The sequence below is a fragment of the Panthera tigris genome, chromosome D2 (genome assembly GCF_018350195.1).
Source record: "Panthera tigris isolate Pti1 chromosome D2, P.tigris_Pti1_mat1.1, whole genome shotgun sequence".
In the NCBI taxonomy this organism is placed as follows: Eukaryota; Metazoa; Chordata; class Mammalia; order Carnivora; family Felidae; genus Panthera; species Panthera tigris.
In genome coordinates, this window is record NC_056670.1 from 79,571,745 (window position 1) to 79,599,256 (window position 27,512).

Consider the following 27,512-nt stretch of genomic DNA (forward strand, 5'->3'; position numbering starts at 1 on the left):
TTATGTTCTCCAGATTTCATCAGATATGGTGTATAATGGCTTGTCCATGTTAGGCATTTAAGAAAATCATCTCTGTGCTCCCTTTGGCAGCGCATATAGTGAAACAATCATCTCCGAGGTATATACGCTAATTACAAAATGCTTACTGAGTGTAACATTTATACTAAGTATAAAATGTGAGACTTTCCCTTTTGAAATTGGAAAAAGTCTCAACTTCTGGCCAGCTTTGTAGCCGGTTAAAATAGGAATGAAGAAGATGCAGTTGTTAAGAAGGCAAAAGTAAACTGAAGTGCCAACAATATCGAGCGAGTTTCTTTTTTACATGGCTGTTGAGTGTAAGTTTCACATGAATCATTATTATCTTATGTGGTGAGAGAAGGACATCGGGGACAGCAATGCCAAACAAAACCTGACATCAGTAAAAGTGGAATCTGGGGTGGGAACCGGGATGGAAAGGGCAGAGGTGTATTTAAATATGCACTTGTCTCTGGAATGTCTGCAGTTTGGTGCCAGGTATTTTCTGGGAGGTCATGTCAGTGCTAATCATAGACTGCCTTTCCCACTGGATAGATAATGTCCCTCGAGAATAGGGCAGCACTGCCTAACGCCGTTTTACTTCTGTTGCAGTGAATTGGTTGCCCCTTGGAAGCATATTTAAATTTGTGGCCCAAGTTGATCCCTTGAAAAGATACGGGATCACATAAGAATCCCAAATTAAATCCGTGTGATAACGTTTTGTATTTCTGAATCCTGGACTCGTACATCCAGCTGTGTATACCACATCTTCTCTTGAATAGCTAATATTTCAAATTTCTTGCCAACTCAGCGAAGCTGAAACTGAACCGGTCTCTCCATTAAGTGTATTCTTTCACAGTTCTTCTCTCCCCTTTCTAAAAAAATTGTTTTTTATTTTTATTTTGAGAGTGCACTAGCGGGGGGACAGAGAGAGAGAGAGAGAGAGAGAGAGAGACAGAGAGAGAGGGAATCCCAAGCAGGCTCTGCTCTGTCAGTGCAGAGCGCCTGATGACCAACTGCAAGATCATGGCCTGAACTGAGACCATGAGTGGGACGCTTAACCGACTGAGCCAACCGGTCCCCCTCTCCCTTGATGGCATGTTTATCTTTCCACTGGCTGTGCCAAAAGCCTCTGCCATTCCTGATTCTCCTCTTTTTTCTCTCACTCCTTTCCTTCTTGTCAGAAAATCTTACTGGCTCTGCCTTCGAAATATATCCAGAATCCGACCACTTCTTACTACCCTTGTCCAAACCATGATCCTTGTCCTCTTTTACAAACTATTCTCCACATAGGAGCTTCTCTTAAAACTCTGCTCAGTACTCCTCAGTGATCGCCTGCGTGGCTCACAGTAAAAGTCAGAGTCCCTCAAAGACCCCGTAGGCCACCCTCAGCTGTGCCCCGCACCTTTCTTCCCCCCACATACATTGTTTCCCTTCTAGCCTTCTGTTGCTCTCAGTTTCTCTTTAGCCCATGTGGCCACCTTTCTTCTCTAACAGATGAGCCTCAAGCCTTTGCACTTGCTGTTTCCTCTGTCTGGATTGCTCATTCTCTAGATTGCAGGATTAGTGGATTTGGTCACATATGTTCTTTTCTCATTTGTTACCTTCTCGGTGAGGCCTCTCTGACTGTGTCTAAAATTTCAGCCCTGTCCTCACTCCCTTTCCTCAGCTTTAATTTTCGTTTCAGTTGTCACTTTCCAGTATACTCGGTCACTTTATTATTTGTCTCTTTCTTCCTTAGAATTTAAGCTTTGTGAAGGCCAGGAATTTTTTGTTGTTCACAGCATATCCTAGTACCTAAAACAGTGCCTGGTATATAGCAGGCATTCAGGTATTTGTTGAACCAGTCAGTGAATAAACCCTTCTGGAAACCGGGATCTGAATACATACTTTACGCTCCTTTCCTGAATTTCTAGATTTTTTTGCTTTCTTCCTAGCTTTCTGTATTTTTTACTTTACATACTACCCCTGGGGCTTGACCCAGTGGGAGCCAACTTGACTTCTCCTTGTCAGAGAAAAGTAGGAAGTTGGTATAATAGAGTCTTACTGTAAGAGGCAGGCCTCAGTTTATCACTAGACAGTCTGTGGATTTGAAAAGTCTGAAGTCATTTCTTTACCTTAAATTCTTCTGTCTTCCTGCCTTCAGTGATGAATATTTGACAATTTGATGAATATATGATATAAAGAAAAAAATCATGTGTTTGCTATAAAGTCCTAAAGCAAATTAAATTTTTACTTGTTTCATATTCAGTCGTAGTTGGATCTGTTATTTCTGTTTGGCATTTGTCTCATGTCTTACACAATAGATGCATCTTTCTTATGTTTAACTTTCCAGTGACCCTGCTAATGAAGATGGGAAGGATTTGAGATTGGGGGTGGGGGGCGTGTTGAAGGTGTAGGGGAAGAAGAATCAAGCTTGTATAACAAGTACATGTTGAAACTGGATTTGTATGCTGAAAATAATTCAGTTGCCCCATGGCAGTGACATTATAGAGAATTTGTGCAGCAGTAATGTCTCCTGTTGCTCCCAAGCGTTGGGGTGGTGACCTGTGTGTGCACTGGTGTCCCCTGTTGAGAATCACTGACTTGCAGGCTAAATCAGAACCTCCTTACCAGTGAGCATGGTGGAGTGGCACATGAGGCTTGTAGTCTGGATTATTCCTGAGCAGAAGCTTGATGTGTTTAAAAATTTACATGATTCTGAAAACAGAAAATATGTTTGAATTAACCTTTTCTTTCAAGTTGTCTACAAAGATAGTTCTATTTGATCTATTTCACTTTTTCTCATAACTGTGTTGAAAATAATATTTATGGCATCTGTTTTCTCCATAGATGCCAATTGTATTCTGGCCCCTTGTCTGTCTGCCGTCTCCTATATACCTGCTTCAGAGTGCCAGATGCACCTGTAGAAATACCTAAAGCTTGTATGGTGCCAGACATGTGAGAATGTATTTGTTTGCTTCCACTAATAACTTTGTTCATTTTCGTTTTTTTACCTTTTTTTCATTTTAACAAATTAGCAAGGTATAGGCTTGTTACATTTAAAAATATTCGATTTATTTGGTATCATTCTTAAGAATTATGCATATAGATGGTTTTTCTCAAGAAAATAAACTTATTAAAGTTGTGTTAGTGTTTTTCTTTTTGTGGAAAGACAAATGTATTGCAAACATAATGTTCCATGGTGACTTTTTTTATTCCTGGTTTTGAGATATGGTGTATCTGGTCAAATGAGTGTTGTACAATAACCCAAACAAAATTATATTAATATTTCTTTAAAAATTTTTTTAAATTTTTAATTATTTTTTTAATGTTTATTTTTGAGAGAGAGCGAGCGAGCACACAAGCGGGGGCTAGGTAGAGAGAGAGGAAGACACACAAGCTGAAGCAGGCTCCAAGCTCCTAGCTGTCAGCACAGAGCTTGACGTGGGTTCGAACTCACAAACCACGAGATCATGACCTGAACTGAAGTCGGACACTCAACCGATTGAGCCAGCCAGGCACCCCTAAAATTAAAAAAAAAAAAAAAAAAAAAAAAATTTATTTTGAGAGAGAGTGTGCATGTGCGTATGTGAACAGGGGCAGGGTGCAGAGAGATGGGGAGAGAGAGTCCCAATCAGGCTCTGTGCTGTCAGCACGGAGCCTGACGTAGGGCTCTATCTCATGAACTGTGAGATCATGACCTGAGCAGAAATCAAGAGTCGGATGCTTATTTAATCAACTGAGCCACCCAGATGCCCCTATTATGTTTCAGTGGAAGAAAAAGCCCTTTATGATTAGTTTTTGGGAAATGGTAGTAGTGTGAACTGGAATGATAATAAGCTGGTATAAACCAAGAAAATTACCACATCAGAACAAAACAGAAAAGGAAATCTTTGACCTAAGACACAGTTGCGATTTTGCCCATATATTAAGGTGTCTTTGTGGCTGACTTTTTAACTTTAGAGGAAACTCAGCGTATATAAATTATTGTAAGGAAATAGAAGAGGCTTCTGTTCTCTAGTTTATTTTTTTTATTAAAAAAAATTTATTTTAATGTTTATTTTTGAGAGAGAGACAGAGTGTGAGTGGGGGAGGGTCAGAGAGAGAGGGAGACACAGAATCGGAAACAGGCTCCAGGCTCTGAGCTGTCAGCACAGAGCCCGACGCGGGGCTCGAACTCTTGAACCGATCATGAGTTGAGCTGAAGTCGGACGCTTACCGACTAAACCACCCGGGCGCCCCTATTCTCTAGTTTTAAAAATTGTTAACTTGCTAAAAAAATAAAAATTATGAATTTGATGCACAGAGATACCTTCTTGATGACTATCTGAGGGCACAAAACATGAAACATCTTACAACACACACTATCCGCAAGAGGAGTTAGTGTCTAAATTTGTATTTTTTTGTGGCCCACTACGGTTTGCTGCTTCTGCTTTTCGGATTTACATGACTGATTGAAATAGTGTAGCAGGCAGAGACGCCTTCCAGGCCTCCCAAGATGTTTAAATCCTAATCCCCAGAGTATATGAATATGCTGCTTTGCATGGCAGAAGGGAAGGACCCTGAGATGGAGAAATTACCTTCTGTTATCCAGGTGGGCCCAGCATAATCATAAGGGTCTTTGCAAACAAGAGAGGGAGACGAAAGAACATGTGTCACAGAAAGAAGTGTGACAGTGGAGCAGTGGAGGTCTTAGTGATGAGGGGCCATGGGCTGCAGAATGAGGGCAGCCTTTGTAAGCTGGAAAAGGCAAGGCGCCCCCGCCCCCTCCCCAAGGAGCAAACCTGATTTTATTAGCCCGGTGAGGGCCCCGTGGACCTTCTGGTCTTGCCCAGATTTTAAGATACAATGTTTGTATTATTTTAAGCCACTGTGTTTGTAATAATTTGTTATGGCAGCAATAGGAAATTAATACAAACAGCATTTTTTTTTTTTTTTTTTAATTACAAATAGCAAGTTCAGGGGGTCACCTGGGCTTCTAATCTACTGGTTATAAATTATAGGTTTCCACCACCGCTGCTTGGGTTCAGTTAATTTGTGAGAATTGCTCACAGAACTCAGGAAAACCTTTTACTTACCTGATGACTGGTTTATTATAAAAGCTTAGAACTCTGGAACAACCAGGTGGGAGAGATGCAGAGGGCAAGGGAAGGGGCTTTCCATGTCCTGTGTTGGCTGCCACGCTCCCAGCACCTCTGCATTTTCATCGGCCTGGAAGCTTTCCAGCCCTCATAGTTCAGGGGGTTTTACCGAGGCCTACACGGGTGAGATCCATCAAATCTTTGGCCATCGGTGATTAATTTAGCCTCCCGCTCCTCTCCTCTCTCCTCTCCTCTCCTCTCCTCTCCTCTCCTCTCCTCTCCTCTCCTCTCCTCTCCTCTCCTCTCCTCTCCTCTCCTCTCCTCTCCTCTCCTCTCCTCTCCTCTCCTCTCCCCTCCCCTCCCCTCCCCTCCCCTCCCCTCCCCTCCCCTCCCCTCCCCTCCCCTCCCGTCTGTCCTCTCCCCTCCCCCCTCCCCTCTCCCCTCCCCCCTCTCTCCTCTCCCCTCCCGTCTCCCCTCCCCCCCCCTCTCTCTCCCCTCCCCCCTCTCTCTCCCCTCCCCCCTCTCTCTCCCCTCTCCCCTCTCTCTCTCCTCTCCCCTCTCTCTCCTCTCTCCCCCCTCTCTCTCCTCTCCCCCCTCTCTCTCCTCTCCCCCCTCTCTCCTCTCCCCCCTCTCTCCCTTCTCTCTCCCCCTCCCCCCTCCCCCTCTCTCCCCCCTCTCTCTCCCCCCTCTCTCCCCCTCTCTCCCCCTCTCCCCCTGCCCTCTTCCCTCCCCTTTCTCCCCTCTCTCCCCCCTCTCTCCCCCCTCTCCCCCCTCTCTCCCCCTCCCCTCTCCCCTCCCCTTTCCCCCTCTCCCTCCCCCTCTCCCTCCCCCCTCCCTCCCCCCTCTCCCCCTCCCCCTGTCTCCCCCCCCCCCCCCCGTGTCTCCCCCTCCCTCCTCTCCCCCCTCCTCTCCCCTCCTGTCCTCCTTTCCTCTCCTCTTCCCAGGAGGTGGGAGTGGGACGGGGCTGAAACTCCCAACCCTCTAATCCCAAGGTTGGTTTCCCTGGCAACCGGCCCCCATCCTTAGGAGTTTTCCAAAAGTCACCTCATTAACATAAATCAGAAGTGGAGAAAGGAACTTGTTTTATGAATAACAAAAGACATTCGGTTTCCCTTTATCTGTCTGGAGCTATTTCAGGAACTGGGAACAAAACTAATATTGTAACAAAAGATGCCCCTAGGGATCTTTGGAAATTACAAAGGTTTTAGCAGTTATGTGCCAGGAACAGTAGATGAAGATCAAATGTATGTTTCTTACTCACAGTGGTTTTTTGTTTTTTGGTTTGTTTTTGCTCTATATGTTTGAAAGGAGTACCGTTACAAAAACTTTTGAATAATGTTTGATGCCTGTGAATATTCATGTTTTCAGTCCTTCCTTTTTTCCAGGTCAGCTAAATGAATATGCCTAGATGAAGCTGATTGCTGTGCCTCAAGATAGTCTGTCCTTTGCTGATAGTTCTGGGCATTCCATGGTTAGGCCGTGGTATTTATACTTGTAGGATCTTTAGTGTGGCATTTCTGTAGCATTTGTTCCGCTTGCTTTGCTTGTGTTTGCCTGTTTTCAGTTTGGTACACCACAGCTGTTTGGACAGTCTATTTTCCGTCTTCAGATTTTTTTCTGCCCTGTGGAGCTGCTTCATGGCCACTGCTACTTGTGAGTTTTTGGTAGCCCAGAGCAGATCTTTGTTCTAATACTTAATTTTTAGAGATCGTCTTCTGGGGGTTTAGAAAGGAAGCTAATGAAGTTGTTCACTGTTCTGATAGATTTAGGTGACGGTTATTTTTCAAGTGCTGGATTTATTCCAGGATGCTAATGGACCACTTTGTTTGATTATGAACTTGATTTTGTATTGATATCAGACTGAATATTTTACTGAAAGAGAACTCTTCTGACTTAGTGTCCTTTTCCCTTTAATACATTGCTTTTTTCCTTAATGCAGGTAGAACCTGGAAAAAGGCCTTTGGTCTTTGACGTTTAAAACCCTCGTATTTTTTAAAGAACATAAAAAATAAAAATGGTTTGTTAACATATTCTATTAAAAGCTTTTAATAGAATCCAAAAACATGCAGACTCCTGCTGCAGATCTTTGGCCCTGCCTCCATAAAAGGAAAGTTAGCTGCTAGAGTGCCTGCAATGCCTTGTATGTCCTTCATTAACTCTCTGTGATACTCTTACTTGGGGGTGGGGTGGGGTGGGGTGGGTGAAGGTATAAAATCTGAGGCGTCTTGTTCGCTCTGTACACATGCTGGCTTGTGGATCTCCTTCCTACCCAAGGTAGTTGATATTACAGGTAATAGAATTATTTTTTAGCGTCGTGAATGGAGTATTATCTTCAGATAGCTTTTGTCTTATTTTTCCTCAAGTTTCTAAGAATTTTCTCTTGTGATTTGAGCTCTGGATATAAAATAAAATTTTATGTCGTGATTTTTAAGAGAATTGAGATAATTCTCAGCATTGTAAAAGAGTCTCATCTGTAGGGAACATGCACGTACTTTCTTTCCCCTGGCCAGTGCATTCTGGCTTTTGAAAGTGCTTTCTGACTCCTGGGATGAGAAAAGCTTCCAGGAATGAGTGTGTCTGTTAAGGCAAATGGATGAGAATGGCAGAAATAGACCTCCCCACGGCATGCTTCTGGTTGCCTTTGGTCTGAGATGCAATTTTTGGCTTTTAGAAATGATTGATTACACTGGCCTGCCAACTAATAACGTGCCCCCTTATGCTGAGAAAGGGAGTCTGTTGGGTGATTTCTTGAGTATATGATACTGACATTTGAATACACAGCATTGGCTTAGTAAAGGCTTTCATTTTTATTTTTATTTATTTATTTAAAAAAAATTTTTTTAACGTTTATTTATTTTTGAGACAGAGAGAGACAGAGCATGAACGGGGGAGGGGCAGAGAGAGAGAGGGAGACACGGAAGCAGGCTCCAGGCTCCGAGCCATCAGCCCAGAGCCCGAGCCATCAGCCCAGAGCCCGACGCGAGGCTCGAACCCACGGACCGCGAGATTGTGACCTGAGCTGAAGTCGGATGCTTAACCAACTGAGCCACCCAGGCGCCCCAAGCCTTTCATTTTTAAAAAGCACTATGTTAAATGAACATACTGAGTTATAAAATCCAAATGTATTGTTTAAATATTAAATATAAAGATATGTTTAGACTCCACTGAACTTTACTATTTACCATAAAATAATTTTAATTTAAAACATTTATTAAAATAAACTATGCACGTGTTTAAAAAAGTCAAGCAGTATAGAAGAAATTTATAAAGAAAAACTATTTTCTTCTTCACCTCCAGTCCTGTGGTGTAGAGACAACTTTCCCCCCCATCAACCTTTTATTCTGAGAAATTTCAACTTTCCTGCAGAAAAGTTTCAAGGATAATACATTGAATACTATTTGCCTTTGATCTAGATTTTCCATTTGTTAATACTTTGCCGCATTTACTCTCTCCCTTTCTGTTTGTCTTTCTCTTTTTCCTGAACCATCTGAGGGGTAATTGCAGATGTCATGACATTTTGCCCCTAAAAAGTTAAGCACGTATGTCCTGAGAACAGAGACCTTTTCCCTGCATAACTACACAGTTATCTAGAAAATTTACTCCTCAGAGTCCGTATTCAGCCTTAGGACTAGCTGTAGCTCCGACCACATTCAGGAAGGACCGTGCATCTGAGGTGTTTGTGTTGTCTCTTTAGGTCTTCTGATCGAAACAGTGCCTCGGATGGTTTTGGTTTTGGCTCTTTATTTCTTTCATGAGATAAACATTTTCAGAGAGTTCAGGCATTTTTTTTTTTCTTCACAGAGTGACACTCGATTTGGAAATTACTAGATTGAAACATTTATCTTTATTTGGAGGGGGGATACTACATAGGTGATGTGTTTGAAGCAGCACCTCTGGTATGTCTGCATTGTGTCTTTGTGGCATTTTTTCCACTTTTTAAAAAATTTATTTTAATCGTGGTAAAACGTACGTAAACAATTTTTGCCATCTTAACCATTTTTAAGCGTGCAGTTCAGTGGCATTAAGTACATTCATATCGCTGTGCAGTTGCCACCACCATCCATCTCTAGGACTTTTTTCATTTTGCAAAACTGAATTCTGTGTCCGTAAACGGCATCTCCATTTCCCCTCCCCCGGCCGCTGGCAGCTTCCATTCCGTTTTCTGTCTCTGAACGTGACTGACCTCTGTGTCTCACATAACTACCGTCCTGCATTGCCGGTCCTTTCGTGACTGGCTTGCTCGATTTAGTGTAATGTCTTCAGAGTTCATCCATGTCGTAGCATGTGGCAGAATTCCCTTGCACTTGTTTTTTAAGTTTGTTTATTTATTTAGAGAGAGAGAAAGAGAGCGCTTGAGTGAGTGAGGGAGGGCCAGAGAGAATCCCAAGCAGGTTCCATGCTGTCAGCACCGAGCCCGAGGTGGGGTTCGAACCCATGCACCGTGAGATTGTGAATTCTAGAGTCAGATGCTTAACTGACTGAGCCCCCCAGGCATCCCAGAAGTTCCTTCATTTTTAAGGCTGAATAATATTGTGCGTATATACCACATTTTGTTCATCTGCCAATGGACACGCCAGTATTCTTGTTTCATCAGATTTAGACATTATGTACTGACTTCTTGTGACAGCATGAGAGTTTAGTTCATTTTTAAATAATAAAAGCAGAGCATGCTCATTGTAGACTATTTCAGAGATAAGAAAGCGATGAAGAAAATAAGTTTATAGCTGCAGTGTCTAGAGGAAATCTGCCATGTTTTTGTTATTTTCAGTTTTTTTACATTTACTTTTGTGTAGTTGAAATTATATGTGTATATATATAAAATTATATACATATATATATATATGCGCCGAACTTTACATTTTGAGGTAATTAACATGTTTTCATCTCTTACAAAATGAATGTGTAGTATGACATCAAGTTGCTGTACTCTCAGTTAACCTACCCCTGATTATTAGCCTTTGGGGTTATTTGAAAATTTTTTATTCGGACAGTGTTTTGGTGAGCAGAATTGTCAGCATTTCTAACTATTTTCTTACGTTCCCTGAAATGGGATTATATGATCAAATTATATGAACATATTTAAGGTACTTTGTGCATATTGGGGAATAGATGCCTGGACAACCTGTCTGAATTATGGCCCATCGTGAGGGTGACTGCGTGGCCATATCTCTGCTGGGGCTTAGTCAGGGAGGCCTGCTGCCTTGTTTAGTCATTTGTAGTTTTCTCTTTGAATTGTTCTGATTTATGTCTTCTGTCCATTTTCCTTTGTGATTTTAGCAAGTTAACATGAAGTCTAAATATAAATAATACACCAAAAATATGTACCAGTCATATTTGTTGCAAATTTTCTTTCTCCTCCGCCTCCTCCCCTCTTCCCCCTCCTCCCCTCTTCCCCCTCCTCCCCTCTTCCCCCTCCTCCCCTCTTCCCCCTCCTCCCCTCTTCCCCCTCCTCCCCTCTTCCCCCTCCTCCCCTCTTCCCCCTCCTCCTCCCCCCTCCTCCCCCCCTTTTCCCCCCTCCTCCTCCTCCTCCTCTGTGTGTGTGGGGGGGGTGAGGGGGAGACTTATACTAATAACACTTTATCTTTGTTGTCTTACACAGTCTTTTAGATTAAGGTTTAAAATATTTTTCTAAATTCCATTAGTGATTTATTAAATTATTTTCCCATGGATTTGGGTGGTTCTGTTATACATAAAATGATTCTACATCATTTATCTTGAGGCTCTTTATTTTGATGTTTTTTACATCAGTATCACACTTTTGCTTAAATAATTATGGCTTTATTATGTATTTAAAAGTCTGACAAGGCAGATATTCAGCCTGTTCCACCCTCCAGTTGCTTTCCAGAATTGACTTAGTTTTTACTTTTTCTTTGTTGGTCCATTTATTTACACATTTAGATATTCGTGGAGTGTGTTCCCAAGCACTGTGGAAGAAGCCATGGCTCTCAGCGAGCTTGTGCTCTGGTAGAGGAAGATAAAATTCAACAAGCCGGTATAGTGCGAGAAGTTCGGTAGAGGAAGGGCAGGGGTGCTAGAGGCGTATATACTCGAATCTCATTTGAAGATGTGGAGAGGGCTTATAGGAGGAAGTGACATCTAAGCCAGAACCTCACACAGAAGAAGGAAGAGAGTTTTGATCTGAGGGAATGGTATGTGTTCAGACCTCAGAGTCCAGAGAGCATGGCCTGTCCATCAAACTGGTGAAGTTAGTGGGATTGATGTGTAGTCTGGGAGCTGCAGGTAACTGTGCAGGGTGATGCTGAACCTTTCCGGGCCTGTTGACCTGGTCAGGGAGTTTAGTTCTTAACACAGGACGCTGGTAAACATCTGGAGGGAGACTGTCTTAATCGGATTCGTGGTTTAGGAAGATCACTGGGATCATAGCGTGGAGACTGGATTGGAAAGGGGCAGCGCTTAGAGGCAAGCCGATCGCTTACGAGAACATTACTGCGATCTAGGTGAGGGCGATTGCAGTCTTCACCTAGGATAGAGGCAGTGGAGATGGGGTGGGGATGTATTTGAGAGACTTTTTAAAAGGCAGGATTGATAAAACTTGGCAAATTGTTCTGGGGGCTTAGGGGAGAGGAGACTCGAGTTAAGAAAGATGTCCTGGGTTTTTTTGGTTTGGGCACTTGGGTCGGATCATTTTTTTCCTAAACGTAGGAGACGTCAAGTTGAGTTTTAGACATGATGTAGTGAGGCTGTCAACTGGGTTGTTGGATATTTGGGCCTGAAATTTATGAGGAAAATCGACCACTCTGCTTATGTGGATACTTGCGTGGCCACGAATGTTAACTGAAGCTGTGGAACTTTCTCTTGAAGTGGCAAATTATAGGGACGTTCTTGTTTTATACTTCCACCTCGGGACCTTATCAAGATGGACTCAGTTACATTTTAGCACCTCTTTCAATTTGATGAATGTCTTAATTCTATCAGTGTTTTTGGCTAGAAGAGTTACATGGCTGTATTATGAACAGTGTAATAATGCTACATGGCGTGAGTTTTTCCTTTTAGAGACTCTTTTACAACTTGAAAAACAGAGTGGGTTAGATTATTCAATAATCACTCCAGGCCTACCTAAAATAGTGTAATTCTAAAACTCCAGAATTTGGTTTTACATTCAGCCAGGATAACTTGGCCTTGTTGCAGGTGAGATTTTTACTTGGAGCCAGAAAACTTTGGGGACTTGATTTTAGTGGTGGTTGTGGTTTTGACATACTATTTTATATAATTGGAACCCTAGGTTTGTTGTTGTTGTTGTTGTTGTTGTTGTGTGTGTGTGTATTGGAGAGAGTGAGACAGTGTGAGCTGGGGAGAGGGGCAGAGGGAGGAGAGAAAGAGAAAAAATTAAGCAGGCTTCACGCTCATTCTGGAGCCTGACTCGTGGCTCCCATGATCCTATGACCCTAGGATCAGGACCTGAGCTGAAATCAAGATGCCCAACTAACTGAGCCACCCAGGTGCCCCTAGAACCCTAGGTTTTGAAGAGCCTTAATATCCCCTCAGTTGACTCTTTTGGGCAATATTTTTGGTGACCTTTTTAATTTCAACTCCCATCCATCTTCTTTAATTTGTTGACACTGGCCCTCATCTCCGATCCCCTCCCTTCCCAAAGAACTTGGCGCCTGTTCATTTAGGTCCTTCCATTGGGCTTTCAGCAGTAATGCTTTCTGCATGGCGAGATCTTCTTTCGTCTGAAGGGATCTATTGATCCACATAGTTTTTCGTGACTTTGGGGATTTGTATATTTCCACAGCAGTTGGGTTGTTAATAATCTGATCAGAGATGTAAAGACGTAAAAGCTCCAAAGTATAAATTATATTTGGTGCAGTTTGTCATGATTAATAATGGAACATTTAAAGGCCTTAATTAGAGATTATTTTGACTTCTCTATGACTGAATCTTTTATTCTAAAGAAGATGTTTTCATAACAATGAGTTTATTGAATGAATTGAATATAGGAGTTCATCTTGATATAGTATAGATTAAAGAATTTATTTCCAATTTGCGATTTTCATTTTTTGGAAAAGGTTATTGTTCTGTAGCACTATTCTAGGAATAGAAGTGGTAAATTTTCACTTGCTGCCATTGGTTATTATGTGAATAATGCCTTTAGGTGGTGGTCTGGGCTGCTTACACTATTTCTGGGATTGGCCGTGAGCCTGTGCCCACTCGAAGATACACTTAAAAAAGTGCTGAGGTCATTTTATTCAAAAACATAGCTCGTGTTTTGAGTACTGAAAGAGATTACTGCAAATATGAATATCTAAGCCAAGTTCATGATTGAACTATAGCCAAATGGTTAGGAATATAAAGAACAAGTATTACTGGGTGGTAGAGATTTCTTTTTATTACGCAAAACCACCTACGCGAGCTGAACTCCGGGTGGAGGAAGGCTACCCAGACATTGTAGCCACAGCCGCGTCTGCACCTTTCTACTGACCACGGTAAAGGACGTTATGAACATTACCACTTAAAACTAACTTTTCTCTTTAAGGGCTCCTGAAATTGTGCCAGCTGACTCCAAGTCCACCCTGACCCCACAGCATAAACCCTGCTGTGATGTCACAGCTACCATAGAACTCCAGGGTAGTGTTGAGCTGGCCCATGTGGGCTCAGGTAAGTCCTGGCTTTTTTTTTACCATTTGGCATTCTTTTCAAAGTTAGTTACCATTATGATTTTATGTCATAAAAGAAAATAAGGCAAAACTTTGAAAACTGTGCCATATATGGGGGAAAAAAATAAGTCTGTTTTCTAAACATCTATGAGCCAGCTCCATATTCTGACCAACGGAGTTCCATAGTAGCTGTGAAGTCCCCAGTGAGTCATGACCCGTGGCTTCAAAGTGTGTTAAATCCCACACCTGGCCCAGCTTATAGAACAATATGAACTTTTATTTTTACACTTCATATTTGTAACATGTAGTAACTTTCATCTACCTCTAGGCATTCATGTTTTTAAAAGGATATTAACCCTTTCCATTACCTGTAGTCTGCACCGCTGCATAGTTGGCTGTGTATTTCACTCAGTTTCGAATGTGTGTTGGTAACCAGAGGTTAGTTTTATAAAGTTCATCTTCTCGGAAGCCTTCAGCTGTCCGTTCAGTTTGCCTTCATAGCATGGGGGAAGAAGGGACAGAACGTGGAATAATACATTGTTAAGTTTAAAAAGGAAAACAACGAGGAGAAAGATGTTTCAGTTGCTCTTGGAGGCCGTATGGGGGGTCAGTGGAGGAAGGCATGTGCACATCACCTGTCTTCTGCTGGAACTTTTTCCTGGTCATTGTTACACCAAGTGAGATTTTACCACTTGGTTTATTTTGCTGGCTTTTCCTGCCTACCAGCTCTTCTCCCCTCTTCCTCCTTTTCTTTATCGCCTGATTTTAGAGGTGGTAAAAATGTTATGTGAAGAACTCAAAAGACTTTTTGTAAGTTGTTTTGCGTATAATCGGATACTTTTTTCCCCCTAAGTAGAAAACATTTGGTAGCTAAAACTTTACATGATCTGAGTATGGGCCAGATCCTTTTAAATATCCCGTTTACAGCGAAAACTTCATCTGTCAAGAAACTGTCTAAACTTCAATCGGTAGCTGTCCTTGAACAACGTGTCATTAAGATAGTCCCAAAATTTGGACAGTTCAGCGACAGTCTCATGAAATTTGTAATAACGGTACTCATGTTTGTAGCTGAAGATTCACCGGTAACTGAAACTGTGAGTTCTTAATTACGGTTAATGACAAGAATGGAATCCTCTGTTCCCCAGACATTAGATAATAAAATATTTTTCTTCAAAACATTACTTTGTGCCTATACTTAAATTTGTGTTTTTCGTGTTCTAGAAGATGTGGAGGATTTTGTGCTGTGAAGAAGAGAGAACAAAGTCTCTAATCTCTTCATTCCCGTTTCCTGCCCTCCTGGGTGTCCTTCGTGCCGGGGGGCGCGCTGAGGAGCGGCAGCACCCGGTCTGCACTTCAGTGCGCGGTCGGGGGCTGGCGGAAGGAGTGGTTTTGGTATTTGGATTAGGGCAGATAGAAGTCTTGGTTTTGTGTGTATGTGTGTATCCGCACGATTGAGATAGAATTGCTGTACCGTGCATTTCACTATTTGACATTCTGTTTATATTTTCAAAAAACAAAAACAACACTCACTTTGAAGGCTGATCGGGAGACGTTGTAAATCATAATCCCAGAGCGCGCTGTGCCTCCCCCCCCCCCTTTGATTATGCTAGTTTCTAATTACAGAGATCCCTCAGAAACATGAGCGAGGAAATGAATTCTTAAGGCAGAATTTCTAAGAGGAGGTTCTTCTAGATGTCAGCTGCACGGTGAGTTAGCTAGAATAGTGAAGACAGTGATTTAGAAGACCTCGCCTTCCTGCAGCCAGAAGAACCGTGTTGGTTGGCAGTCACCTGCATCGGCGGGGAACAGAACTGTGCGCGTTGCACACGTGCCTAACCGGGCGCGTGTACGTGCACCGGGCAGGGCTTCCTCTTTATCTTTTCACATCTGTTGTTCTGTCTTTGTGGTCCTTGGGTTGCTTTTGGCAGAGCTTAGAACATTTCTTGTGTCCTGTAAAGAAACTTTATAAACTTATATTTTCTTAGGCTAAAGCTTAAAACCTGTAAAAGGTGCAGTGATTCTGCAGGCACCTGGAAACTAGGACTCGGGTCGCCTTCACAAGGAGGTAGTATATACACAAGAGGAAATGGCCTAGGGCATATTTGGTTCTAAAAAGATGAATGACATTAAATTATTGAAAAGGTTACAAGCTTTCTTTGATGATTCTCGTCTGTTCACTAACACAAGTTAGGCAGAAATTTTAGTTTTTTGTGTACTTGATAACCGTAGATTTGTTTTTTATTTCAAGTAGGATTTCTGTGTCTGTTCTTAAGGCTCGCCCTTTGGAGAAGATTCATGCCAGCCGTGTCACGCTGTAACCCTGATGACTTCTGTAGGGCGCTGTGCCTCCTAAGGGTGTTTTAAAGCCCCTTCTGTAGTGGAGGTGGGGGGTTACGGCTGCACTTAGGTGTTTCTGTTGAAGAAGGGATTGACCTACATTGCTGTGAAAATAAAAGTTCCTGTAAGGAGGTGTTCTCATTTGATACCTTGGATTCTTCACCTGAAAAATGTGTGTGTTGGCAGCATGGTGTCCTTTTTCTGGAGAGTGGGTCTAGATTTGCAGAAAGGGTCTTTGACGGCAGAGTCTGAAAACTTTTGAAGCTGGCCTTTTATGGCCCACAGATGTGATGATAAAGGGCTGTTTTGAATATAGGAATCCTGTTCTTACTGTCTGTGCTTCTCATACTGCCTAGCATGGTGCTTTCTGTGTCATGGGCATTCAGGGAACATGGGAATTATCATTTTAAAGCTTTGATCTTTTTATTTATATTTAATTTTTATTTATTTTTTTAAAATTAATTATTTTTTTTAATGTTTATTTTTTGGGGAGGGAGAGGGAGGGAGGGAGGGAGGGGAGACAGCACAGAGCCTGATGCGGGGCTCGAACTCACCGACCGTGGTATCATAACCTGAGCTGAAACCAAGAGTTGGCCGCTTAACCAACTGAGACACCCAGGCGCCCCAAGGTTTGCTCTTTTTAATAACTGGGAGAAATTGTTGCATTGTACCAGTCTGTTTTTCTCCGAGGAATAGTTCCTATTTCTCTAATTCAAGATGACAATAAAAAAATGCTTTTAAAGAATATGCTATGAATATTTTTAGCTAGTTTTAGCGTTTTACCCAACACATTTTTCATGATGTAACTTAGGAAACACTTAAAATTACTTGTTCCTACAGTCTTGGGGTGTGTGTGTGTGTGTGTAACACTGAGGTAAATTGAAGCTTACCTACGCCTTTATTTTTTTGTCAAGGCTATTATTCATAGATGTGTGTACTGTACTGCTTACTAAATAGGATTACTATCTTAACATTAATTTGTGTTAAGATTAGTAACGTGGTTTCATGGGAACAGAAAGTTCTTTATGGATTTGGACAAAGTGATAGTTGTTTCTTCTCTGTCCCCCAACTGATCTGTAATGTTTCCTTTCAGCATATTTTTGTTCTAACTCATCCGGTTCAAGTTTTACTGTATCGATACTTAATGACTGTAAGGAAGACTTGGCTGTGAGAGGTTCTGAAATCAAAATGTTGCTTACTTTGGGATGAGTACTGGGTGTTGTACGGAAACCAGTTTGACGATAAATTTCATATTAAAAAAAAAAAAAGAAAATGGTTTTAATTGCTCTGAGTTGTTTCGAAGCTAACAGCAGTACGGAAGGCTCCGCATCTGTTTCAGGTTAGAGAATTGCAGTGTGAGGGGCAGGAGAGCCCAGAGCCAACAGGAAGCACATCCCTGTCTCCTTGGCTTCTGCAGAGGCAGGAGCAGAACAGGAGTGTAGTGTCTTCTGTAAAGTCTAGTTTCTCATACTAAGATTACTGATCTTTGATCCAGTCAATACGTTCTAATGATTCCTCGAAACCTCACCAGAGCCTGGAGCCAGCACTGATGTGAAGGTAGGTACCTAAATAGGTAGTTCTGGTTCTGGAAAGAAATTACCCAGGAATTCGCTAATTTTCTTTACTATTCTTTTAGGACATTTAAATGTTGCCCCAGGGTCCAGGAATCCTAGAGAAATACTCAGAAGGGTTTAGAGTGAATGTAACAGGATATGCCTTTTGAAGGAAAATAGGATTAAACTCTTTTCTGTCTTGATGTTTGTTCTAGGGGTGGTAGAAGGTGATCTAGCTGCTATAGAAGCATATAAGTCATCAGGAGGGGACATTGCGCGTCAGCTCACTGCGGACGAAGTGCGCTTGCTGAACCGCCCTTCTGCTTTTGATGTTGGCTACACCCTTGTACATCTGGCTATACGTTTTCAGAGGCAGGACATGCTAGCAATATTGCTTACAGAGGTGAGTATGGCCATTTTGGTTAAACATTGTTTTATATGAAGGAACTGTGTTCATTAGTTTTCATTTTTGATGTGATGGTTTTCTAAACTGTTCTTAAATGTTTTAGATTTTTCTACTCCCTTTATAAATTCACACTAAACTTGAGACTTCAGCAGCATATAATTCTTAAGGGTGTATGTTTTATTTATTTTTATTTTTATTTAAAAAAATTTTTTTAATGTTTGTTTATTTTTGAGAGAGAGAGACGGGGTGCGAGTGGAGGAGGTGCGGAGAGAGAGAGGGAGACGCAGAACTCAGGGCAGGCTCCAGGCTCTGAGCTGTCAGCACAGAGCCTGACGTGGGGCTCAACTCACAGACTAACGGACTGTGAGATCGTGACCTGAGCCAGAGTCGGCCGCCCAACCGACCGAGCCACCCAGGCGCCCCAAGGGTGTATGTTTTAAAAACGGGACATTTTGCCACGATACCTGAATCCTCTCTTGGATTAAAAAAATGGTAGGATGTGTCTTTCATTCATTTCATTCACCTGATATTTATCAAGTACCTTCTGTGTGCTAGGCACTGTGTTAAACAGGGATGTAATTGGGAAGACACTGGCTCTTCCTTTACCGAGTCTCCAGAAAAGTAGAGAGAAATAAACTCTATACAGTCATTCTGTATAGAGTGTGTTGGCATAGATACGAATGCCAAGTGCTGTGGGAGTACCTGAGAAAGTGTTTCGGGGTATCTCACCTTCTCATGGAGAGCAGGTAACATTGTAGTGGGGGTCTGAAGGAGGAGAAGTACTTAGCCTCGTAAGTGGGTGGAGGAGAGAAGGGAGTTGAGGAAACCGTTTATTTGGAGGCCCTGGTGGTGGTGTTTGTGGTGAGCTCAGGAATTTGCAGAGCTGCTCAGCGTGGCCTTGGGAGTGACCAGATGGGTGTTTTGGCTGCTGTGGATTGGAGAGTGGAAGCCTCGTTAGGAGGGCACCGCGTGATGCTTTCGAGGGCTCTGCCCTTACGGGAGTGCAAAGAAGCGGGTCCCTTTGAGAGAGCTGGTGCTGATGGAGTCAGGATCAAGGAGACAGACTGGATGTGAGGAGCAGTGGAGAGGGAGGGATCAAGTTGCTTCTGAGCTTTTGGCCTTAGATAACCATACAGATGTCACAAACGATTGCAAATGAACGATTCAGGATGCGACCACATTGTGCAGGTAATTCTTTTAATTATAAGGGAAATGGAGAAAAAGTGTAGAGAGTCAGATCAGTTGTAGATTGTGATTTTTGTCAGTATAGGTCTTCTCTGGTATGCTTATACATATTTACATACGCAGATTTGTCTGTATGTATTTGGGAACCATTGTGTACAAAGCACCGCGGGGGGATCAAGGGATATGAAGGTTACCTGGAAACACGGTTGAAATGGCTAGCCATTGTTTAGTGCGGTGAGGGTCAGGTGACACCAGAGGCACCTGATAGAGGAGGGGGGAGGGCTTGAGAGATAGCCACGGTGTGAACAGAGGGCAGGCCTACTGCGGATAGGTCAGGGGAAGGGACAGTTGGAAAAGCAGCAGTGTGATTAGAAGGACCAGTGTTCTGGAACAGGGGACGGGACAGTTAGAGGTACTTTCTGTGGTGTCTGAGGTCTGGCTACATTTGCGTTGTATATTGGCAGAGCCAGTGTTTGGGGCAGTAGTTGCTGGTGGTGGCAGGAGACTGGATGGAGAGGGCAGCTGTGAACCAAGGCTCAAGTCCATAGGGGGTTCCTGGGCTCCCCCCAGGCTGGTAGAGGGCTGAGAACGTTGCAGGGCTGTTGTAAGCCCTGGCCTCCTAAGAGCAGTCTGGGGACTAACCGTGGGAAGGCACTAGAGCCCCAGGGTGTTTGTCATTTACTGCCTAACAGAGCACCTCAACTTTGCTAAGCTTTAGTCCACAAACCGCTGTTTTCTCCCACAGTTCCGGAGGGTGAAGGGTCCAGGAGCAGCCTGGCCGAATGATTTTGGCTCAGGTTCTCATGAGGTTACAGTCAAATGTTCAGAGCTGCCGTTGTCAAAAGGCTTGATGGGGCTGGAGGATCTGGTTCCAGGCACACTCACGTGGGTGTCGGTAGGAGGCTTCTAACCTTGTCACACGGGCCTCTCCATAGGACAGGGTTCACCCAGAACAAGTGATCTGAGAGACCAAGCGCGCGCCTGTGATCCAAATGGAAGCTTCGGTGTCGTTTAGATACAACCTAATTTAGGAAGTGACATACCATCCTTTTTGCCATATTTGGGACACAGAGACCAACCCTGGTGCACTGTGGGAGAGGTGGAAGGGGGGTGGATTTCCAGGGAAATAACCAAATTGGTTGTGGAATTTAGTCTCAGTGGAATAGACACTCCGGAGGACGTCACTGAAAGGGCCAGGAGGGAGATTGGACTTAGGGAGGTGTCTGCAGAGAGAGGACAGAGCCAGATACTTTGGCGGATGAGAACAGGAGAACGCTATATTTTGGGGATCTGTGAGGCAGGGGTTTTAATTGGATATTAGGCCATAGACTTTGTTGGTAGTGTGGTGGAATCTGTGGGCTCCCTTTCAAAGTACTGTTTTTAAATGCATAAAATAAAAAAGATCATAAAGGAAGCCAGTTATATTGAAATAGTAGTTTTTCAGAATATTAGCTTTGTGACTTATAAGGGAATGCATTTTAAATCTAGGCCAGTGGTTAGTGAAAATGAAGGATTTAAATTTAATGAAAACTTAGGTTCACCGATCCTTCCCAACAAGTTCACGTGCTCGAAGTTAAGAATTACTAGCCTAAGGAGATAGGGTTGAAGAGGCTAGGAGACGAAGGGGTAGGCGGACAGGGTCCGGGGCTGAAGGACGGCGGTGGGAGGAGGACGCGTGACCACCCCCCGCCGTAAGGTTCCCCTTACAGGAATGCGGGGTGTTCGCAGTTTTCATGTCACAGATCAACTTGTTTTTGAAGAAACCGTCCCAGGTTTTGGAACAGGGCAGAGGACTAGCAGATTAGAATCTGCTGTTTTTGAATTTATTTTGGGATCCATTTAAACTGTTACTTGAGAAATTGTTATATTCTGAAAATACTTGATACTTCGTTTTCCATAATTGGAGTGTCACATAATGATTGGATTTATGGAGTTAAGAGGTAGTAAGAATTTCATTGTTACTGGTAATCCTGGCCAGTAAAATTTAGAAGCACTGAATTTTCATGTAGGATTTTTCAGAATACGATGTCTGATGCTTGTGTTGGGTATGCAGGGTTTTTGAGACCCTGTTCACTTACCTTAATAAAAATTACAGTTCATCGTCCCCAATGTAGATGACGTTATTGGTCAAACTGCGAGTGGCTTATTGGCAGATCTGCTCCAGACCCCACTTGTGACTGGAAACGTTCATAGGTCAGAGGTCAGTGGTTGTGGTCCAGTGACTGGCTCACACAGGATTCACACCAGACTCCCTTCCTCTGTAGAGGATACTCACCTTTGATTTCAAAACTCTTTGTATGCCGAGTTTTTGAGCTCCACAAAGGCAGACGGCTTAAATGTAAAATATCTCTGCTGCTTTTGTGGCTATCCATCATTAAAAAGAAAAGGAAGGTTCTAGCCATCTCCTTGTTTAGAAGTTCTCTGTCGGAGTGCTCACTACCTACATCAGTGCTCACATTTCATTCCTGTCGGGCTAGACTTCGAATGTTTGCTGTCTCTTTTACACTTAGAGAAGCCAGCTGCTTTTTTACATATTCAGAATTATAACAGATGGGGAAGGATTTGAGGTCAGTGGGAACTAACCCTTCAAAAATGTCATGCTTTCCTTATTCCACGTGAAGGTACTTGAAATATTCTTACTTAACCCAGCGGGAGAAGAGTGTTTGCACTTTCCTCTTTCTCCATGAGCTGGAATTTCCTGTTTTTTAAGAATGCTTTTATTGGGGGCATGATGCTTAGTTTTACTTAGGTGGTTTTCTGTCCTCCCTCCCTCTCCCTAGGATGAACCTTTGTGAACAACACCATTTTACATAAATTTTATTTCCTTGGGAGAAATTCCTAAGAAGTAAATTTCCTCCTGGAAAGTTGTACTGACCCGTACTTCCACTGGTGAGGAAATAGTGCCTAATCCATTTTAAAATGAACAAAACAACACCCTGAGTTACGGGGAAGGTTTGGTCATTTCTTTTAAGTACTGTTGTTTTCTGCTTACGTTAACGTTCATGTTAAATGAGATGCAGAGGAAAGTTTCTTTTGTATTTAAGGTGTCTCAACAAGCAGCCAAGTGTATTCCTGCAATGGTGTGTCCCGAACTGACAGAACAAATCCGGCGAGAGATCGCTGCCTCTCTTCATCAGAGAAAGGGGGATTTTGCTTGCTATTTTCTCACTGACCTTGTAACATTTACGTTGCCAGCAGGTAACTCCAAATTTCAGTGTGAAAAGAAATGTTCACTTCATTATAATTGTTTTTGTTGTGTGTGAGTGAAGTGGTTTCTGTTAAAGCAGATGACTTAGCTACTATGTGTGCATTTTAAATTGCTTGACTACCGTATTTATCCTGGAAGTGACCAGTCCAGGGGCTCCTTGTAAAACTTCAGCTTTGGATCTGGTAGGAAGATAGCAGCTGATAATCACTGATTTCGGTGTGGGCCTTAGATGTTTCAAAAAATCTGTTTTAGCCATTTATTTTTCTCTCCAGTTTTACTTTAGGATATTATCAGTGTACTTTTTTTTTCTTATTCATGCCTATTTTAAAATTACACAGGCATTGGTTATTGGTATCAGGAGATAGGATTAGAACATGGGCTTTTGATGGGTGGAGTCAGATTTTTTGAATCGAAGATGCTGGCATTCTTTTGAAAGTGTCGTTACTATGTTCTTCACTCATTATATCAATTTCTACCATGTTTGTGACGCAGCTTTTCATTTTTCCATTCAGTGACAGTTGGAAGTGTCTTCCGGGATCCTTTTGGTCATTTGGCGTTGAATAAATGCACCAAACACCAAAAGTTTCTAAAAGAAAGCTTCCATCTTGATTCTACGTGTCTTGAGCTTTTATATAGACATAAACACGGGCGTGTACCAATGGTAGGAGATCATCACTAAGACTTTTAAAATCAGATTTCACTTGAAGTGCACTCTGTATATTTAAGCTTACTCTGGTGATGTTTAGATTTTTACTCTGACTTGAAAATAGCTTAAAAAAAAAATTTTTTTTTAAAGAATTTTTAAGGGGAATGCTTTTTACTGTAGACCGCTCCATTAGCAAACTGAACAAACCGTAGAGAATTTGAGGAGGATGACAGAACCAGAGATCTGTGTGCCAAAAATTAATGGTTCGTTAGCTTTTATGAGAAGATTCTGAAGTCTGAAAACAATAGGTCTGAGCAGAGGTCGGTTGAGAGTGTGGGGAGACCAGGGAAGATAAACATTTGTATGTGGTTGTTACTATTACCGCTAACTTGAATATCAGATAGCTCTGCTCTTTTTTTTTCCTTTTATTTCAGTTTTAATGAGAGAGAGTTGTCATTTACTTGTCAAATATTTAAAGTGTCTATTGTGATTTCATCCTTGCACAAATTGTGAAAGGATTCCCCCCACCCAGTTAATTAACACACCCACCATCCCATGTTTATGTATCTTTTTTCCATTGGAACATGTAACTTCTCCTAGCAAATCTCAGTTATACAACACAGTGTTAAATAGTTATTTACCATGGTGTTTCCTTAGGTCTTCAACATTATTCATTTTATAGCTTGGAAGCTTTTGTACTCTTTTACCAATTTTTTATCTTCCTCCCTTGCCCAAGCTGTTACTAACCTCTTTTCTACCCTGTTTCTATGAGTTTGACTTTTTTTTTTTTTTTTTTGGTCTTGTCTTTCTCCGGCTAATTCCACTTAACCTAATGCCCTCAAGGTCCATCCATGTTGTTGCAAATGGTAGGATTTCTTTTTTTCACCTGGCTGAATAATAACATGTCATTTTACACACTCATAACATGTCATTTTACACATACACACACACACACACACACATTCACACCCCACATCTCTATTCACTCATCCATCGATGGACACTTAGGTTGTTTCTGTATCTTGGCTGTTGTGAGTAATGCTGCAACAAACATGGGGGTTCGGTACCTCTTCGATATCCTGTTTTCATTTACTTCGGATACACACACACACACACACACACACACACACACACACACTGATGTGGGATTGCTGGATCAGATGATACTTCTAACTTTTTGAGGACCCTGTTTTAAGTGGTGGCTACACCAGTTTACATTCCCACTGACTGTGCACAAGGGTCCCTTTTTACACTTCTTTACCAGTATTGTCTTTTTGACAATAGTTATATGCAATTATTGGTCCAGATATACTTTATATTATTTTTAGGTAGACAACAGTTTTGATAATGAAGTACAGAAAGAAAATATTTTACTTTACATGTATGCACACACATTACACATGCATGTTTTTTAAAATCTATATTTTTTAATGTTTATTTATTTTTGAGAGAGAGAGTGTGAGCAGGGGAGGGGCAGAGAGAGGGAGACACAGAATCCGAAGGAGGCTCCAGGCTCGGACCCACGAGCTGGGAGACCATGACCTGAGCTGAAGTCGGACACTCAACCGACTGAGCCACCCAGGGGCCCCTATGCATGGTTTTTAAAAGAAGCTACCCGACCACCTTCACTGACAAGGGAGTTATTTTAGAGGAAGTTTCTGTTAGATGCTGGTATCAAATTAAGTTACGAAACGTAAGAAAATCTTTTAAGTCTGTTTTTTGATTTGTAGATATTGAAGACTTGCCTCCAACAGTCCAAGAAAAATTATTTGATGAGGTGCTCGATAGAGATGTTCAGAAAGGTAAGTGTGGAATTAATGAGTGTGATTTAGTTTAATTTCCCTAAGCTCTTTGTTTTCTAAGGTTTGGAGCACTTCAGTTGTATGGTTGACTTGTTTTATTTTTACTTTAATTGAAAACGGAAAGTCCCTCAGTGTCACATTGTGGCGTTAAAAATGTTCATTCTGTCGGGGTGCCTGAGTGGCTCGGTTGGTTGGGTGTCCGACTCTTGATTTTGGCTCAGGTCGTGATCTCAGGGTTTGTGGGTTCAATCCCCTCATTGGGCTTTGCACTGACCGTGCAGATGGAGCTGCTTGCAACCTTCCCCGCCCCCCCCCCCCCCCCCCCCCGGGCCAGTCTGCTGCTCATGGTCTTTCTCTATCAAAATAGATAAACATTTAAAAAAAAAATGTTCATTCTGTCGATTTTATCTCGGTAAAACTGGAAAAAAAAAATGACGAATGCTTATTCATGGCTCTTAACTGTGATACAGGGAATAAATAAAGGTATAAAAATGTTCCACCATGGTTTTCTACTTCCTGTTCTAGGATGAGTATATTTCCATATTAAACATTTTTAGAAAATAAATTGTAAAGAACTGAAAAGTTGAGAAAAATATTGTAGAGCCACAAGATGTTTCCACTACTCAGAAGGTTTATATTTCACTTGATCAAAATTATTTACGTGTTTAATAGTAAATTACACATAAACTTATTAATATATCTACAGAGTGGGTTCTTTCCTCCAGTGAATAGTCCTGAATTGCATAGGCATGAAAACAAACATGTTATTTTGGGGCACTTGGGTGTCTCAGTCGTTCAGTCTTTGATTTGCGGTTTGTGGGTTTGAGCCCCAAATTGGGCTCTGTGCTGACAGCTCAGAGCCCGGAGCCTGCTTCGGATTCTGTGTTTCCTTATCTCTCTCTGTACTTCCCCTGCCCACACTCTGCCCACCCCCCCCCCCCAAATAAACATTAAAAAACAAAAAAACAAAAAGAATGGACTTGATATTTAAATTCCTTATACAGAGTTAGAAGAAGAATCTCCAATTATAAACTGGTCTTTGGAGTTGGCTACCCGTTTGGACAGTCGACTGTATGCGCTTTGGAACCGGACCGCAGGAGACTGCTTACTTGATTCAGTGCTACAAGCTACCTGGGGCATTTATGACAAGGACTCGGTGCTTCGGAAAGCCCTGCATGACAGCCTGCATGACTGTTCACATTGGTGAGCTGGCACCCTTCCCTGTGTAAAACCAGGCATGCTCCTGCTGAGTCATTTCCTTAGTGTTGGGATAGTTTTCTCCTGTTATATTTCCTGTGGAAGCTAGGCGGGAAAAATTGGACTTTGCGCATTGAGACATTTGGAACATTTTGATGACTTTTATACCTTTTTGCTGGGCTTTAGCATAGAAACATTTAACACTGCAGTAGTAGCCTTAAATAGTGATAAGGTCTTTGCCCCCATTTTTAAGTATTATGATTTCATAGTTGTGTTTAATATTGAAAAGATTATGTTGGTATTGTGTTGTGAGGTTTTTTTCCTTAGGGACATAGTCTTCAGACCACATATTATTTTGCACATTTTGAAATCCATAGAAAGGTTAAAAAATCAGTGCGCCAGACCCCAGTGTTCCTTCATTGGATTGCCCAATGGCTAATGGTTAGCCGCGTGTGCTCCGTCTCTGCGTGTGTAAGCACTTCCCTCTGCTCGTGAGTTTAAGTCATCACGATGCTTTGTACCGGTCGGTATTTCACCATGTATCTTTGAAGGACAAGGATATTCTCTTACCCAACCGTATCCTCATTACCACGTCTAAGGAAATCGGTAGTGTGGGGCACCTGGGGGGCTCAGTCAGGCATCCGGCTCTTCATTTCATCTCAGGTCACGAGCTCACGGTTCTTGAGATTGAACCCTGAGGCGGGCGGCGTGGAGCCTGCTCGGGATTCTCTCTCTCCTCTCTGCCCTTCCCCTTCTCACGCGTGCACACGTGCGCTCTTTCTCTCAAAATACATAAACTTGAAAAAAAAAATCAACCACGACCCTGTAATTCAACGTACAGTGCATAACCCATCTTCCGGTTACCTCACAAATGCCCTTTATGTATACAGATTTTCCTTGCTATCCAAAAGTAGCATTTCTGTGAAACCTTCTGTCAGCTTTCGAAACGGCGCAAAGCAAAGATCCGGCGACCGTTTTGTAGCCGTGAAGATCCTCTTCAGATTGCGTTTTGGCAAAAGCAGGTGCTAATGTAGGTCTTTGGTAAAAGTGGAGGGGCGCAAAGTGAACTGTCCGATAGCGGGGGGATCCTGTATATGTTTTTGCTTTACCCTGTCATCCAGTCAAGTATATAACTAGCCTTGAACTGTAAATTCACCCACTGGGGTATTAATCAGTGGAAATGACGGCTGTGCTTGTGACTCATAGTTTGGCTTTATACTGACTTGACTTACGATATCTTCTTGGTTCTGTATTACATACATCGTCTCCATGAGAAAACCGAGGCCGAAAGAAACTTAAATTAATGAAAAGGTGCTTTTTTCTCTTACACCTACTTGAATGCCGACAGAGTAATGATAATGACCTTACTCCAAATAACTTTATTACCCTAGTATCTCTATATAATTTTTGAGCACTTACTAGTTGTGAATTTTGTTGTCAGCATTTAGGGATTACGTGCAGTCCATTAGAATGTAAACTCTG

General features: G+C 42.3%; 1 protein-coding gene across 8 annotated transcripts in view; it reads left to right on the forward strand.

Moving 5' to 3' along the window:
• Window positions 1-27,512, forward strand: part of ZRANB1 (zinc finger RANBP2-type containing 1) — a 63,283-nt gene that overhangs the window by 26,908 nt on the left and 8,863 nt on the right. For 7 of the 8 annotated variants that reach the window (XM_042961270.1, XM_042961272.1, XM_042961271.1 and 4 more), the window contains 4 exons: window positions 17,802-17,989; window positions 22,222-22,375; window positions 24,762-24,833; window positions 25,838-26,036. In XM_042961270.1, coding sequence (XP_042817204.1) covers window positions 17,802-17,989; window positions 22,222-22,375; window positions 24,762-24,833; window positions 25,838-26,036 — 613 coding nt within the window. Of the gene's footprint in view, window positions 1-13,575; window positions 13,698-17,801; window positions 17,990-22,221; window positions 22,376-24,761; window positions 24,834-25,837; window positions 26,037-27,512 lie in introns of all 8 variants that reach the window. The other variant, XM_015536459.2, reaches the window with a different exon arrangement.